At 46.1% G+C, this 16978-nt stretch overlaps 1 protein-coding gene across 1 annotated transcript in view; it reads right to left on the bottom strand.

The window, feature by feature from the left end:
• Positions 1 to 16978, bottom strand: part of LOC131879180 (zinc finger protein basonuclin-2-like) — a 96167-nt gene that overhangs the window by 45919 nt on the left and 33270 nt on the right. The window contains exon 3 of the mRNA XM_059225425.1: positions 7247 to 7349. Within this exon, the coding sequence (XP_059081408.1) occupies positions 7247 to 7349 (103 nt within the window). The remainder of the gene's footprint in view (positions 1 to 7246; positions 7350 to 16978) is intronic.

Raw genomic sequence — 16978 nt, 5'->3', positions numbered from 1 at the left:
TGTGTCTGTCTTTTCGTCTCCCTCCTCCCTCCCTCCCTCCACAATCCTCGTCCATCCCTCCACCCATCCACCCATCCATAGTAGGGTAATACTGGGCTACTCCGCGAGGTGTGTTGGGGAAGCCACCACCGAGACTCCGACACAGAACCAGTAGTAGGTAATGACATCGGGGAAGCTGTCTCTGGCCACGACTCAAGTGAGGCTAGAGAGGATAAAAATGCACATCTCTTTAATCCCATGCTGATAGGTTCATAATCACAAAAATGTTCAACCCCGGTGAGTCTGCACAGAGCCCCGCCAGCAGCCCAAACCCAACAATCGCCGTCCTCAAATGCCATTTCACGAAAATCATATTCCGGACGGACAACTTGAAGACTTGAAGGGGTGCTCGAGCTGTGGAAGGAACTGGCCGGATTACGAATTTCCTTGCCAAGAAGAAATCTCCCCTCCGTGCTACCGTTCTACCGTATTATGGTGCATGCAGTCGATGCAACAAAATTTTGAAAGGCGATGATCGTCCACATCTTGGAGTTCATAATTTGTCAGTCAGGTGCAGTATTTCTGTCATCAACCCACAGTTTAGTCAAATGTGACGAATGCTCATCAACTCATCCCCGTCTACTGTACGTACGACTGGGCTCGAGTAGCACTGTACTGTGTTCAGCTACCGAATATGCGTATCTCAATACTGCTAAGTGTATCGGGGAAACTCGCTCGGAACAAGACGGTGGAAGAAGAAAAGGAGGAGGAGGAGGAGGAGGAGAAAGAGAAAGAGGAGAATGATGAAGGCGACGATGAAGGAGAGGATAACGCTTTGAAGGGAGAGACCTCAGCAGACCAGCTTTCCTGCCTCCCACTTCATCTCCTATCCGTCGTCCTCTTGTTCCTCTTTCTCCTTCCGTCTTCACAAGACAAATCATCAGGCCATAATACCGGGGTAAGATCCCAGGAACCTTGTTATGATTCCAAACAAATTGTGCCGAAGAAATGGTGAGGTACGATGAAACATTGGTGGGAGCTCACGCCACGGCTCTGCCCTAATCAAAACTTCTCATATTTTACGCTTAATGGGTAGAAAATGACTTCATTATGGCCTGAGACTCGCTTCAATCCATATCCATATGACAGTTCCAAAAGAAGGCCAAGCAAACAGCATCTGTTTATTGACAGGGTGACCGTGGACTTGGGCGCATCAGCCAGAGCCAGGGAGTGGGAGTGCGAGCGAGTTCGAGGGAAGGAAGGAGAGTGAGCCAATACGATGAAGATGTGAAAAGGCCAGATCAAGTGCGATTCTTTCCAGATTTCTTCAAAACTTGCTACCCAAGACTGTCCCAATTTCGAAGTCTCGAGGGATGAAAGACAGGTGACAGAGTGTGATGCATAGCCATGCAAGGGCTTTCCACACTTTGGACCGATGAGGAATATTGTACACACCCATACTTATGTACGTACGTACATTGGAGAGTAATAAGAGCCGTCGGGAAGTTCCAGCTATATAGCATCTGTGCCTTTCTCGGAAGCATGTCACCTTTGAAAATTAAAACACACTCTCCCGTTTGGGCTATCGATGGGTGTGCCATGTTATGAAAACATCCACGAGGAACTCATTTAAATTTTGGAAATACCACACGGCTGGATGGTTTTCACATTGCCTGCCAGCTTTACCAGCTTCTTATGAGGGACAGGCGAAGAGAGACACATACTCGTGGCCAGCAGTGCCCTCCTCATGACCGGAGATACAGAGGAAGAAGAAAGAGAGAAAGAGAGAGGACCCTTTCCCCATATATTGAAGCAGCAATAATTGCTCCCTGTGTCCACTGACCAGTCTTTGAGATGTTCATTAGTGGCATTAGTTCCCCTCCCTCGAGCTTGAACTCACACACACTCCAATACGAACATCCACCCAGTAAAATGTGCACACACGTACTCGTACTTACTCTACGCAATACACCCGTTCTGAGTTCAGACCAGGAGGACTACAAAGAACAACATCAATGGCGGCTCCGCACGAAAATTTGCCATGTGTCTCAAATGGTGAACACTACAAATCAGCCAACAGATTCATTAGCGACACCCACAAGACGTTTTCTTTGAGTGATGCAACAAGGGATGGTCCAGAGCGACCCACATCCTCGTCAAGAGGCCGAGACACTGTTAAGGTTACTGCTCAAAAGAACCCCTCATTCATTTCAAATGGGAACATACAATATCTGTTTTTAGGTAAATGCTTGAATCATGTTCAGCCACGCTTAACCATGCTCAATAGGGCAATTGTTTTCGTATCAATCTTGGGGTTAAAATTGGGATGACTTTCCTTTCTAGGCGAATTTAGGCGAGCGAAGGGGGTGGTTCCGACCGACCCTTGTCTGTCCCAGTGGGGGACGTTTCCGCACTTTGACATCACTTCCTCAAGACCTGACCACAACATTTAGCAGCTGTGGTCAGGAAACCCAGCTGTCCCAAGTCCAAGCAAAAAGCGGTAACAACTAGTGCGATATGTAGTATGGTATACATGACCAATATTAACAATTTGACTTGTCTTGGAAAGTGAAAGTGAGAGGGTCGAATTAAGGCAAAATCTGTAGGGGGCATGTTGAATGGAGGACCAATAATGATCTGGGTGTTTGGTAGCAAAGGGAGTATTTAGAGCCAACATCGGTCCATATTTTACTTTCGTCTCCCTTCATTTCCATTTTCCATGCTGATTTGTCTTCCTATGGTGGCACGTGTCCACAAGTCAACTTTAAAGGTCAGGTCTGCCAATTTGACTGGGATCAATGGCGGGCTTTCCATTCTATGGATTATGAATGACTCTCTAGTTGCACGAGAGAGGCTTATCACTTCTGCGAAAGATTCAAATTTGCAAAAGACCGGGAATATCTGAAAATGTCGCCACTTGACATTCTAATCACTCGATGTTTTCTCGAACCTTGGCGGCCCTGAGGACAAAACTTGGACCATGTCAAGAGGTCAAAAGACATTTCAAAGCCGCGTGGAAATGTCTTGCTGTGCAGAGCGAGTGCGTGCTCCACTCCTACTTAGTGAGTTATGTCCACAGAATGAACATTTCATTGTTAGGAGTGACAGGCCAAGAAGTCCCAGATGGAGAACCTAGCACCACTTGAACACCGATTGTGGCAAGTCAAAGCAGAGCGGCGTCCGTCCGTCCGTCCGTCCGTCGGTTCGTAATTGCATTACCTTGTCCCACTCGTTCAGAGAATCTCCGAAAAATGATCGTGTCTAGTCATTTGGTGCAACAAGAACTTACTCACTCCTCCTTAATTTGAACTCAGAAGTCGAGATTGAATTCGAAACCGGCAAAAACTTATTTAGATAGCTGTTCGTTGCCCTCGATCCATCGTGATATGATAGCCTGTATTTCCGAGTTTGTTGTGTCTTTTGCCTTAAGAAAGATTGATTTTCCAAAGCTTCCAAAGGCGAACGAAGATATGGCAGAAAAAAACATCTTCTGAGTGGGCTACCTCTCGATATCATTCCCCCCCGTCTTCTCTACGGTCTGTTTGTGTGTTCATGTGTGCGTCGGGTGTCTTTTCTAACTTCCAAATCCGATGTACTGTAGTCGTAGTAGGCCGGCTTGTCGCCACACTCGAGTTATTCGAATCGACCACAGCTTATGCCCTCTCCTTGATCCGCCTCGTTCTGCAAGTCGTCAACAACGAACTCGACTTTATCATCGTCATCCCTGGCCGCAGCAACAACGATGACTCCCAATGCTTCTTTTTACGTCTCTCCTCGATCGGTCTGTCTACGAGCCGAGAAGTCCGAACTGCTAGCCACAAATGGTGGAAGGCCATGGCCATAGAACTATCAACATAAGAAATTATCTCCCTTAAATTGGCCATCATAATGTTTCGGGAGGTTGTATTGGGAATGGCCATTATCCATCCAAGTCATGACGAAGATACTTCTCCTTAACAGGGTGACTACTTCGGGGTCACGGGGGGAACTATTATGCATGCAAGTCGAAGAAAAGCCCCACAGCTTCATATATGCCGGATGGGGTGCTCGATTCGTCGCTCAATCGTCTGCATATCTTATATTTACAACCCCAATGATTTGAGCAATAATTTCAAACGATAATGCCCAATGATAGGCGTTAGAAGGAGGTCACCCTGTCCAGCATACCGAGTTGATGGTCGTGGCCATCATGGACAACTCTAAATGCGAGATAGGAGAGCATATTGAAATGCATAAATTGAGGTACGTACGTATATACAGACAGCTCTCCCAATGCGATCGGCGTACTCCTCCTTCTCAGCTCCCCCAAGCCGTTACCAACGAACGATTCCTGGAGCCTATACTCGGATATACAGTTCGTATACAGTCTGCCGCGATCCACTACTACGTCCACTACCCACCCCAAGAAAATCCTAGATTAGTTCGGTCACGGTCAAATGGTCATAAATTAGCTTGGGTGCTGATACCAAGAACCGCAATGGGTAGGCTAGCAGCCAACGAACTACTTGGACTTCATCAAAAAATCTTAACACAGGAATTCAGGCTCTGTACAAAGTTGTAAAACTATAATGATGTTGTTGTGTTGGTGAGGATAGTGGTGGTGGTTGACGAAGAGAACTACTGGGAAAGGGTCGACAATGGATTGGCTGAAGCAATCAAGGTCGTCGGGCTAAAACTCGGCTTCAAATGAGAATCATAAATTGTCGACAAATTCAACTTCAAAATAACCGACCAGAGTTGGAGAGAGGCTTGTCCTTGAAATGCCGGCCGGAGAGCCTCAAAAAGTTGGACCCTGGTCTGCGTCAATATGAACAATATTTAACCCTCGGCCAAGGGTGTGTAACCGCATGAAATCAATGCCGTGAAGACGATGGCTTCAGGGGGGTTGGAATTTGTTTGGCCGATTATTGAGTTGCTAGTTCTCGATTGGGGGATTGGGTGCTTAGGAGGAGTATGTGAAGACGAAGAAGAGAGGCTAATTGTATCTGGTTGGGGTTAGGGTGAGGGGTTAAACAGGCACGAGTGTACAATCCCATGGGAAATCTAAAGTGTTATGGTCCCAAAGTGACCCTGAACGATGATAAACACCTCGACAACAAAGACATTCAATGTCTCGCTTGGGTTCGAGAAAAAACGCACATAAAGTGCGACCGACGGCTGGGATCAAACATCTGAGAAATACTACCAAGCAAGGGTTCCTGAGCGACGTTCTTCGCCCTCCGTTCTTGAAGCTAATCAAAGAGCCATATGCTGAAATGAATCAGTCCCAGGCCTGAAACAGTGCCGAGTGGACTCTTTCAACTTGAGTGTTTATTCGTAATGGCCAAGCCACAACATTTGGGAGACTAATTGGCTGGTTGTCACTCTGGCCGGAAAGACCAAATCCAATGAAACGGGAACTCTGGGAGCAATGCCAAAATGATGATGGAAAATGGCCTCATTATTCCAAAACTGGAGAAGGGTTGAGGGCTCGGCGCAACAATGGTTCGTTGGTTCGTTCCTTCCATGGCAGATATGGAGTCCGTAGGGTGACTTTTCCGTCTTCAATTGCGGAGCTGGCATGCATGCATGCGTGCATGCAGACACCCACCAAACGAACCTCGTTATGACCTCTTGTAGTATTAGTGCCAGAGCCCAGTTCTTTATTCCCTTTAGTGGTGTAATCTATGTAGCGTATGTACGTAGTGACTAGGTAGATAGACACATACCTTGGTAGACATACAGTACGTTTATGTATAAGGACGTACTGTTACGGGTATGCGAGTGCATGGATGGAGTGCCGCAGGTTTCGGAGTTACTCTGTTGCTGCATTGGTGCGAGTAGTTAAGGGGAGGAAAAAGCTTTTAAAGAAATTGAAAGGACTGGCCTGGCGACGCTATTGGAAAGCAAATTTGGTATTCCATGACACTGGGACGAGGAGACAAGGCGGGAATACATTACCCAATCGCCCTGACTGGTCGATAAAATCTCATGTCTTGAATGTTGAGCACCTCCTCGGCTACGGCGAGTCTTCTTTCCCCTTTATTTCTGTCAAGAATTGCCATTCGCCTTCTTGGCACATAGGTGCAAAATTTATTTTCATTGCCCTTTATTGCGGCTGAGACGAAAGCGATGAACACGAAGTCCCAGCAGTAGTAGCAACACAAGCACCAGTACCAGGAGAGGCAGCGGCAGCGGAACGGCCAATATCTAGAAAAACTACATTGACTAAATTAAGCTCAAGCCTTTCTTGGAGTCCCCTCTTTTAGACGTTACCCATCCTGCCTTTTCTCTGGGTGCGTCAATATTATTGCAACCATCATTTCAGCGTTGACAGTTCGATCAGCCTGACCGGCAATCGGCCAACAGGCAGTCAACATCATAGTGTTGCTCCATCACAGTTTGTGGTTTGGGAGAATAATTTTCAATATGTTTGACACCCTCAGTTACCGAACAGTTATTTAATAGATCGATAGCTGTGTGGTTGATTTGGCTCTCTAGATCTCTGGAAACCTACAGTATGCAGTAGAAGAGTGAGTGAGATAGCCACGGAGCCTAACGATGGATGCCGATAGAAGTTTTCTCCCCGCTCTGAGCTCGATTTCATGCGTCGTGAACTCAATTTTAGAGTGTGATTTGTTATAATCAGTGACTTCCACTCACTTCGGACTGACTCGTGGCCAGATCTTCTCTGTGTTCTGACTACCGCCTGCCTGCCTGCCTCTGCCTTCTGCCATGTGCATTCACTCACTCACTCACTCACACACTCATTCTGGGACGGATAATACATGTGTTGGAGGTAGTGGTCGATGGTCAGATGTGGAGAGAGCCTTTTGTGCAATTTGGGACCCAAACGAGAACATATGAATAAATGATGACTGGACAGAAAATGCTTCGGGAATTGAGAGTCGTAGAAACAAATGATAGCAATGAATATATTTTGACCAAAAGGATTCAGACGTTTTCGTCTTTCCAAGAGGCAGACAGACCCATACCGAAATGAATCGGAAAAATGCGCAGCACTACCAACAGCAGCAGCAGCAGCAACAACAACAACAGCAACAAGAGTCCAGCCAGTTAGGCTTCTAAGTTAAGCGGCTTGGGAGATCGTGGCCATTCACGAGTCCATGAATAACAATGATTCCTATCACCCACTTCCAGACTCAATTTTGGGGGCGTTGCTCAACTTTTTAGTATTTCAAGACGGTTCAAAGACACCCTTCCGTTGTACATGCATTCATATCTGGTTGAAAAATATTTTGAGAGCTTTTGATGGCCTTGTACTCACCATGAGCGGTCCATCCATGACCACAGCGGTCGCAGCATCGAGGTCCCTTCTCCTTGGGTTGAAAGCGATCACACGGGCACGGAATCACGGAGCACCGAAACAACTGAAAAAGAGAAATAAATCGAATCAAGGCATCACGACAATCGAGACAAGTGTGAACACGCAATGTTAGCAACATTTTTCTATTATTCCGTTTTGTTGCGGTCGGGCTTTTCCCATTCTCATACAGGGCGAATAAGAGGGGATTTGCTCGGCCAAGTGTCTCTTATTTTTTGGGGATGTCATGATGGTCCCGAGTTGGTTTATTTGTTGGCATGCTTGTTTACTTCTCTCCCTTTTGGTTGTTACTGTTGTTGTAGTTGTTTTATTCTGCTCCTGCCGGATCGTTCTCTCCTCGAGGCGGGCTCTCCTCCAGCTTCGCCTGCTCTCTGTCTCTCTCATCCATCACACACTATATCCAATCGTTGAGAGTGGTTGACTTATGACTGCTTAGACTACAAATGACATAACCCATTGGTTCTTACCACTGTCATTAATCACTCATCAGCGTGCATCGAGGCCGGCTTTTTTGTTGAGGGAGGCCATATTGGAATATTGTGGAGGGTAAATGAAGCGTGTCCTTCCAGCCGCACAGACCGACTTTCGTGAAGTCACTTTGTCGAACACTCGGACTGACTCACTCTCAAGAGGGTGGTGGTGGCATTTGTAGTGGTGGTTGCTGGTTTGCTTCCAACCTCATACTGGCGCAGGCTTTTAATGAAATGAGCATCCCACTTCCAATCGAATCGTTCTTGACCAAGGTTTACAATCACAAACAAGATTTTCATGGAAAGGAGAAGCCCCTTCCGACTCCTTCCACCTTCCTTGGGCTAGATGATTTTTCACCCAAGGAATCCATTCCTTCTTTTTTCTCTCTCTCCTCTCTCACACGTAGTTCTTCCCCTCAAAACGACCTAGTTCCGGCTCTCCTTTTCCACATTGGTCTCGTATTTCTTGCCATGAACTTTTAGAAGTGAACATCATTTTGCTTGGGGTTTCATTATGTCATTCTGGCACATGCTCACGATCGATGCAAGTGCTGTCCAATATCACAACAAACAATTAATCTGCTACATTTGCATGATAATATTCCTGCTCTTGAGTGGATAGGGAAGTCAAGGTTCTCCTGATTTTGGGGGTTTGGAAGCTTTCATCTTCCATAATCTGAAGTGGCATGCCAAGCAGTGTACACCTTATGTACCTAGTCCAATGAAATCTGCATTGCCACCCGAGAACAAGTCATACAGCCCGGAGAGAGCAAGTTCTGCTTGGATTGCTCTTTGTATAATTGTGGCAAATCTACTCCTTCTTGTACAGCAAAGCACGTCTCAGTCCGATCTACCGTCGTACCCTATTCTGTGAACGGACTCACTGAACATATCCACACATGATCACATGATCAGCCCATTTGCAATGGACGGAGAATGACGAATGTTGTCGTGGATTCGGCTGCCGATCCTTGACTGGCTCCAAAAGACCCCGACCATGGATGAGTGACTTTTTTAGCAGATTCCTCTTTTTAAGTGCAAGGAAATAATATCCGATTATGCTAATGGTGGGTCCACCGCCACGAGCTGCCTCCGATCGAGTCATCAGAATGCGATCAACCACTCCAATTCTATGCACACCACTTTTCTGTGTGTAGTGTGCATATTCTAATGGACAAGCAACCAAAACGGCTCTTCAGCCATCCATCCATCTATCCATCCATCCATCTATCCATCCATCCATTTGCCCATCGGCCCAGTGCTGCCACTTCTACAGGGTGTTGGTGGCACGATGCGTCCTGATCAGTCGATTAAGCACTATCCACAACATCCGAAAGCGTCATTGAAATGCCCTGTGTCCAAACAAACAAAAATGACGGTACACTTTTTTCTGTAAACCCCTCGAAAATCATCATCGTCCTCGTGGTGCTTAGTCGAGAGACGCCAACCAAGCAACGAGACAATTTCGTGCAAAATTAATCGTATGGAAAATCGATTGGACTTCCTACCACCGCACTACTAACCGAGCGCTAACAATCAAGCTCAACGCTTTGAATGGCGCTACTGTTGCAGAGATGTCCTGTAATACAAACCTTTTTTTTTATCCAATGCTATGGAATGTCACATACTGAATATTTGATTAAATTGAGTTTCAAGGACAATACGTCTGCCTGCAAATTTCATTCTTTTTTTTTAACCAGTGTTTGTTAGCAAAGATCAAATGTTGAAATCCTGTCAAGGAAGTCAAATTCATTTCGGAGAATGCACGTAAATATTCTGTGTGATAGACATCTCTGAAACGAGAAAATCTGGCCAATTTGACATTTCTCATGAAAAAATCGAAGACAGATCCGCCGCCAAGGGGACGGGGTAGTGGTTTCTTTATAATTTAGCTGCTTGAATGGTATTGGACGGAATGAATCATTGAATCGGATTCCCGATTCCTCCCTGGAAGCGGAAGGAACCGCAGGGTGTTTCACGGAAAATGACATCACATCGATTCTATTTGATAATGGGCTTCCTTCATTAGGTCTAATTGCGATATCGCATGATTTCGAGACCGAAACCAAAATTCTCATCCCATCTGCCGCCAGAGTATTTCCACACTAAACCTTGATCAAGTTCACCCCACGCTTTGAAGTCGCCGAGGCTCGTCCTCGAATCATCTCGCCCAATTCCGGAGAGCAAGTTTCTCAAGCGTTGGGTCAGCACTTGAATTGGGCAGGAAACGGCGACTTGGGAGTGAAAATACCATTGAATGGCTACTAACATGTACGTACAGTTCTACAGTACTTACAGAGAGGAAACAGTCTGAATGAGGCTGGCTTATTGTACATAGTGGCTTTTAGCACTGACAAGTCTTCTTCCAATTTTTGCGCCGTCATATTTGATATGGTTGGTGGTGATGGTGGTATTGGTGGTTGTTGTTGGTTGTAAGAGCGGGAGTGGTTGGGTGGGACTGCTGACTCTTGCTTGGCCCGGGCTAAGGAGTGCTCGACAGTGTTCATTGACGATGGTTGTGGGCTCATTGTCTTCTAGTCTCTCTGTCACAAGGCATTGTCAGTATCAAATGAACACATCATGTTCAGATCAAGCCACGGAGAAATCCATCCGCGGATACTATTAGAGTACCACTACGACCACTACCACTATTCGATTAGCGTGGACTACAAACTATGGCTGTTCATTAATCGACCGAACGGTCACGTATGTTGGAGAGCTACAATAGAACCACATTTTTCCCAGAGTCCAACCATTGTAGTTCTGGCGAATCGCTTGTTTGCATATTCCACAATGAGCGGGACATTATTTTCTTTTCGACATGACGGAAGAGAGTTGACTGTACTACGTACAGTGTGTATGCTGACGATTGATTGATAAATGAATCGGGTTTGAATGAAGAACGGGCGCTGCAAGAGTCTGATTCGAAAAAGGTCCCACTTAGAACACATGAGCAAATTCGGAGCGTGACCTGATTGGATAGATGGCGAGATGGGTGGGAGACCCCGGTCTTACTTCCACGAAAACCATTATTACAAAAGCAAGCACCAGCAGCAATACCAGGAACAACAATAACAACAACAACAACAACAACAACAATAGCAGTAGCATCAGCAGCCACTCACTCACTCCATCTAACCAGTAGCTTCTAGCTTCACCGAGTCCATACGTTCATAAATTGAAAATCCATCGATTCTGGATCGAAAGTCCCATTCTCCGAGTTTTGATCTGGTGGTGATATGGTGCTCTCATTCACCCAAGTCGGTCGGTCGTTCTTACGAAGTGTACCAAGTTGCTCATATCGCGATCGCATCGCCCCATGTCCATGTTTTGGAAAGGTTCCTCCAGATATCATTCATCATCAACCACAATCACATGCGATGACTACCGAGCTTAATTCAGAGCGGATCCAAGTCAGCCAATAGATTTTCTCTTTCATCAACCATTGAAAACTTGACACAAACCCAACATCATCCAACAAGCACAGTTGAAGGATGATCATGATGATCATGATCATCAGCACTACTACCACCACCATGACCACTCGACCATGGGCATCGTTTTTAATCCGGTTATTGAAAACTAAGCTATGAGCCCAAAGAAGCCCATCATCATCATCATGAGATCACCGAAATGAAGACCTATTGCGACGTACAAAATCAGTGAATGTCTTTCTTGTTGTTGATCAAATTGAATGAGGTCATTAGCGTCCTTGGTCAGGATAAGTCGAGGATCGAATGGTATTCATCCCACTCCCAAAGTGATATAGTCCCTCTCCCAAGGGGGATCATGTGATCCCCAACTGTGGAAGAGCGAGCGGGAGGGGGGAACGTTTCTTCCACGAGTGCCAGCCTTTTTCAAATGCTAATATTGTCTACGATCCCCTTAAATTCAAACGCGACAGGGACAGGCTCGTTGCCGGGGGAGTAGGAGCAGTCTGATCATCAGAAAGTGAGTACACGATCCAAGCTTACACCACATTCACCATGACGAGGACCAATTCGCGCGAAAGATCCTCTTTTGACGACGCAGACAAGCAGGCCACCCACCCACCCACCTACCCACCAACCCACTGAACAAGTAAGTACGTAACTAGCCAGGTCTAGGGTTTGAGAGAAGCGCAGAGGAGCGAGCCTTCTTTTCTAAAGAAAGAGAGCCACGGAAATCAATTTTTCAAAAGTCGCATTTGTGGTCCAAAGACCGTCTTCACCAAGAGAGAGAAAAAGGGCATCTATCTGTCTATCTATACCCAGTCACTCAAGGAAAAAAAGGAAGCGGAGAAGAGTAGTTGTATAATATCCAAACTATTGAGATGTCTAAATATGAATGATGGGCATCGAATTCCCTGGGGAAAATGCCCAGGAGTCTGTACGATCTGCCATCGAGAAAGACACCATCCCCTTGGCACCTTGGGTCGATCGAGCAAGCAAGCAAGCAAGCAAGCAAGCAGCCAACCAGCCAAGCGACTATGGCGTGTCCAAGCGAGCCTGGCGGTCACAATGGCTAAGGGCTTCCTCGTTTGGCCTTCTTTCGAGATCTTGGCCGTGTGGTTGCTCTGGACCGGAGAACAAGCTCGCTCTTGGTGGATGGTTGAGGTTTTTTTTTTTTGATGTGTCGGTGACTTGGAACGATCGAGCTTTTTGCCAGAATAATGGCAGTGGAGATGGCTGCAGTTGGTGTTTTTATTGTTGTTTTCGGTGGTTCTTTTGTGCTGGAGGCAAAGAAATGAGAGATGGAACAAGACGCCTTCAAAATGTCCAAACATGACAGATGTGGATTTGAATATTTTACAAAGCCATACTCAAATAAGCAAACACTTGTTATAGATTGAAATGCCAGTCTGTCTGTCTGTCTGTCTGCCTGCCTGCCTGCCTGCCTGCCTGTCCTTCATCCATGTTTGAGTTCAGTTGTCAAAAATGACCAGATACATCGATAGGTTGATATGGAACGAGCTGCGATCCAACCTCACACACCACCATCTTATGCCTGAGTGAAACTCTGTTCCTTCATATTGCGTTCCAACAAAGTAGTAATACTTGGTCTGGCCGAGATGTGGCATATAAAATGCTATCAAATAGTCATCGAGACATATGAATGTGCTCGGAAATACGCTCGATGTCCAAATAAGAACAGTGTTTCACGGGTGAGGACAAAAGTAAGAGCAGAACAAGTCTCAGAACGAGAAGATGGAACATGATCCATTTCCAGGGGTCCGGGCAGATCCTCAAGTTAGTTGGAAAACCGAGTCCCATGAGGACCAAACACCGGGAAAAGGGGCCACAAAGGCATTTACAACTGTTGGGATCGGAGCTGGACCCCAGTGCCCGTCTCTTGCCTGCTCATCCTCCCGTTCCTCTTCCTCAAGTCCCTCGCTCACAATCGAGGTAGGTGGGCCTCTAGAGACCCTCAAGAACTAACTCGGTCAAGTCGAGCACATGTCATTACAGACATGATGTCCATCAGGCCATATACGTGCATGAGACGTGACCAAATGATATGCGCCTCATTTTGAATGGCTTATTGAGCAGGCCTGATTTGGGACAACCAAGGCGGGGGAAACATATGATATTAACGGTTCCAATCATTTTTTTTTCTCTTGGGCATAAAAATTAGTTCACCTTGACAATGTTGTTTCGCTCTCATAAGTGATCTACGTAGTGTCAATTTTTACCAATAACCTCCTAAAGTTTGATCCCTTTGGTTTCCTTTCTTTTGTTTACTTAACGAGCCAATGGAATTAAATGACGGAGATTGGTCATCAACCACCATGTACCACCTTTAGGGCTTTACCTGCATCATCCACTTGATTCTTATCTCACATGGTGACGACTTGGTCTCCATATTGAACTTGTTCATTGCCTTAGCCGACATATTTTGTACATGAGTCCTATCTACAGTATTTGCAAATTACAGTTGTGAGATGATTTTTCCTTACAAAAATCATCGGGTGTTGAAGTAAAGCTTTTGCACTTCTGATCCCATTTGGCGATGACCAGTCACCCTGAAGCTCTAGGGTATGCAAATCCCATGGGGCTTTGTTCGACAAAGACGAGCCGAGAAGAAACGAACCAGAGGAAGAGAAGCAGCCAGGGTATGAGATGAGGAGGAACACCAGACTTGTGCATGTGAGAGTGGTCCTTTTTCCTTTCCGTTGCTGTTCCTTCTCTTTCTCATCTCGGGGTTGGTTGGTTGGTCATCTCAACCTTCACAATGACTATTGATTAGTGTTTCACATCTCTGGATCCCTTACCAGAATGTGAGTACGTCGTATGCGAGTGAGTGAGTGAGTGCCTGAGTGCCTGAGTGATTCTGCATGTGTGTGCGTATGTGTGTCCGCAATATGGAACATGAGTCCCACAAAAGAAGAAATGCTCAGAGACGAGTCAAAAGAAAAGAGGGAATTGACATTGGGATGACGGAGGCGATGGCAGATAATGTGAATACGCTCACTCACATATGTACACTGAACATGCTATGTGCACACATAACATTCTCATACAGTAGAAGCCCGTATGGATGGACGAATGGAGAGTGAACGTAGAACATAGCTTCGTGTCTCACATCAGGAACGAAAAAATCATCATCCCATTCATCAAATGACCGTGCGCCACAAGTTTGTGCCAAGCTCATAGATCAGATCTGCAGTCTCAAAAGAAATGACTGTTTGCATCACATCCAGGCGACGATTCCATACTCGTGGTCTTAGACTGGGTGAGGAATGGAACTGGAACACAGTCTTACTTATCTCGGTCAACGAACAAAAGTTCTGCCCCCAACACCACCACCACCACCTCCACTCCATTCCTCTGCCATTTTCCTTTTAACAACAGAGATGTCCTTATCAACGGCAAAGATCCTTAAACTACGACCTGAGAAATCGTGGAGAAGAGCCCTCCTATCTGTCTGTCTCCTTGGACCGATGTTTGGGGGGGGGGGGAACAAGTTCTGTCCAGAGGAGTTTTTGGACTTCGATCCCCGCAAAGTTTTTGAGGGGAGCACAAATCCCAAGAAGTAACTTACTTCCCACTGGATTTTCCCCACCACAAATCAGTTGAGTGTGAGATAGGAACTGACAATTTTAGGCATTATACTTGCTATTTACCAGACAGAGAAAATGAATGTTACAATAATTGGATAACGCGTCTGAATGGGCTCAAAGAGCATTTAAGTCGTAGAATATCAGGTAAATGGAGTTTTTTTTTCGAATCGCCAGCAGTGGTTTTGTTATTTTCTAAATGGTGAGCCATTCATCCATCTATCTATCCACTGTGCGTTTGTTTCTCAACCTGGTCGAGTAAGTTGTTCCAAGATATCTGTGGTGATACGAGCAAAAAGAGGCAAAGAACCCTTCTTCAGTGGAAGGACCATCCTTCAACGCCTGGCAGAAGGGAACCAAGGAAAGATTCTCCAGCTCTCGAATTGAGCCATCCCTAAACAATGGATTCATTGTCAAAAAAGAAGGAAAAAACGGTGATGGGAAGATTTTCTTTCTCTGTGTTTCACCGTTGGAACGAGTAAAAAGCCTGTTCCATCTTGGCCAACTTGGGTCCACCCACACGCACCAGACAGATATTGACAAAGCAGAGAAGGAGAAGAAGGAGAAGAAGGAGGAGAAGGAGGGAACCCACCCAAAGCCCAAAGAAGAGAGTGGACTCTAATGTGGAAATGTGCCGAAACTTCTTTTTTCTTGGCCAATTTTGGGACCCGCACATCCTTCCAGGGTTGCCAATTTGGCTTTCGTTGCTCACTCTATAAGAGATCGTCAAAGCTGCGACACCGATCCTGCCCAAGAGGAATGCGATGAAGTAGGCGTTTTCAATCAGGAACTGACATTGAACATCATATGAACCCGGATGACGATGCTGGTAGTCCCAAAATTGCCGCAGTCTCTTCTCTTGAAGGACTCTTTCTCTCTCTCTCTCTTTCTCTCTATCTGAGGACCATTCGTTACGCCCCGAAACTGTTAATACTTTCTGTACACACGCCATGCATTCACGACCAGAACCAGGGCGAACGAAGCAAACAGGCAGGCAAGCAAACCAACCAGCACCGTGGACCGCTTCATAAACCATGATGGTCGTTGAAGCACTTGCTCTTATTTGGTTTGGTTTGGGCTCGTCTCTCTGGGACCTGCAGATACATACCAGGAATTGGTTCCCGGAAACAATGCGGTCAAATTTGCTCCCAAAGGTCGAATTACCCGAACTTCTTGGCCAAAATGCTAGGACCTGTGTCCAACTATGACGGCAATCAGGATGGTCTGATGGGAAAACAAAGGGAGAAATGTCAAATTAAGCCCTCCGAACACCGAGTGCCATTTCTGACCCCAAATGTCTGAGCTGTCTCTTGTCCATTTGGGCATTTCCCTTTAAACGACCAGGGAGAACTCCACCATTGGCCATCACCCAAGCTACCATAAAGTATGCCCTTGTGTCTTGCTCTGATGAAATAAAAATTCGTCCTCTATATCCTCAGGTTTGGGTGATTGGGAATTTCAATGAAAGCGAAATGATAGTTCGACCAGCTTGGTCCAGGTTGTGTGTTATCCCGCTCATGATGAGAACAATCAACATTGGGAGGGTTATGGCAATGACGGGCTATGTGTTTGTACATTGTGCGGCGTAAGGAGGGCAATCTGAGAGGAAGGGTGTCGTGGAAAAGAAGGCTGTCATGTTGGAACAAGGGGATTAAATGTCGCAAATGTGTATGGATATATCGGCATCCAGATCCAATTCCTGTCATCTTTGAATGTGACGAGATTGAGCCACCGACTATTGCCGGGATCTGATGGAAATGGAACTCCTGGACACGTTTGAGAGTGGGTGGTGGGTTCCATTTCCAAGAAACGCACGTTCTGCCCTCTGGCTCCTGTGTGAAAGCTTCCAAACGTTGACCACCCACACTATTTATGTTTGACATTTTTGACCATTAGCGAGTGACCCTTGTTCCTATGTGTGGTTCATTGGTACATAGGAATAGCAAGCGGCTGGCCGAGAGGCGAGTGCTCCAAATGATGGTCCATGTATTCTAGAGATGTGTTCCCTTAGATCTCACCCGTTGAGGCTCGTTTGTCTCCTGAAGTGGTCTTATTAGGAGACATAAATTAAGAAAGACAGGACCTCTGATCGACCCAGGAACCAAAGTGCCGCGAACCAGAGCACCAACAAAACGACGAGGTGGAGAGATGCGAATGAGAAAGAGGGGT

This window comes from Tigriopus californicus, chromosome 4 (assembly GCF_007210705.1).
Source record: "Tigriopus californicus strain San Diego chromosome 4, Tcal_SD_v2.1, whole genome shotgun sequence".
In the NCBI taxonomy this organism is placed as follows: Eukaryota; Metazoa; Arthropoda; class Copepoda; order Harpacticoida; family Harpacticidae; genus Tigriopus; species Tigriopus californicus.
The sequence above is the reverse complement of the archived record's forward strand: the minus strand, read 5'-3'. Positions and strand labels throughout refer to the sequence as shown.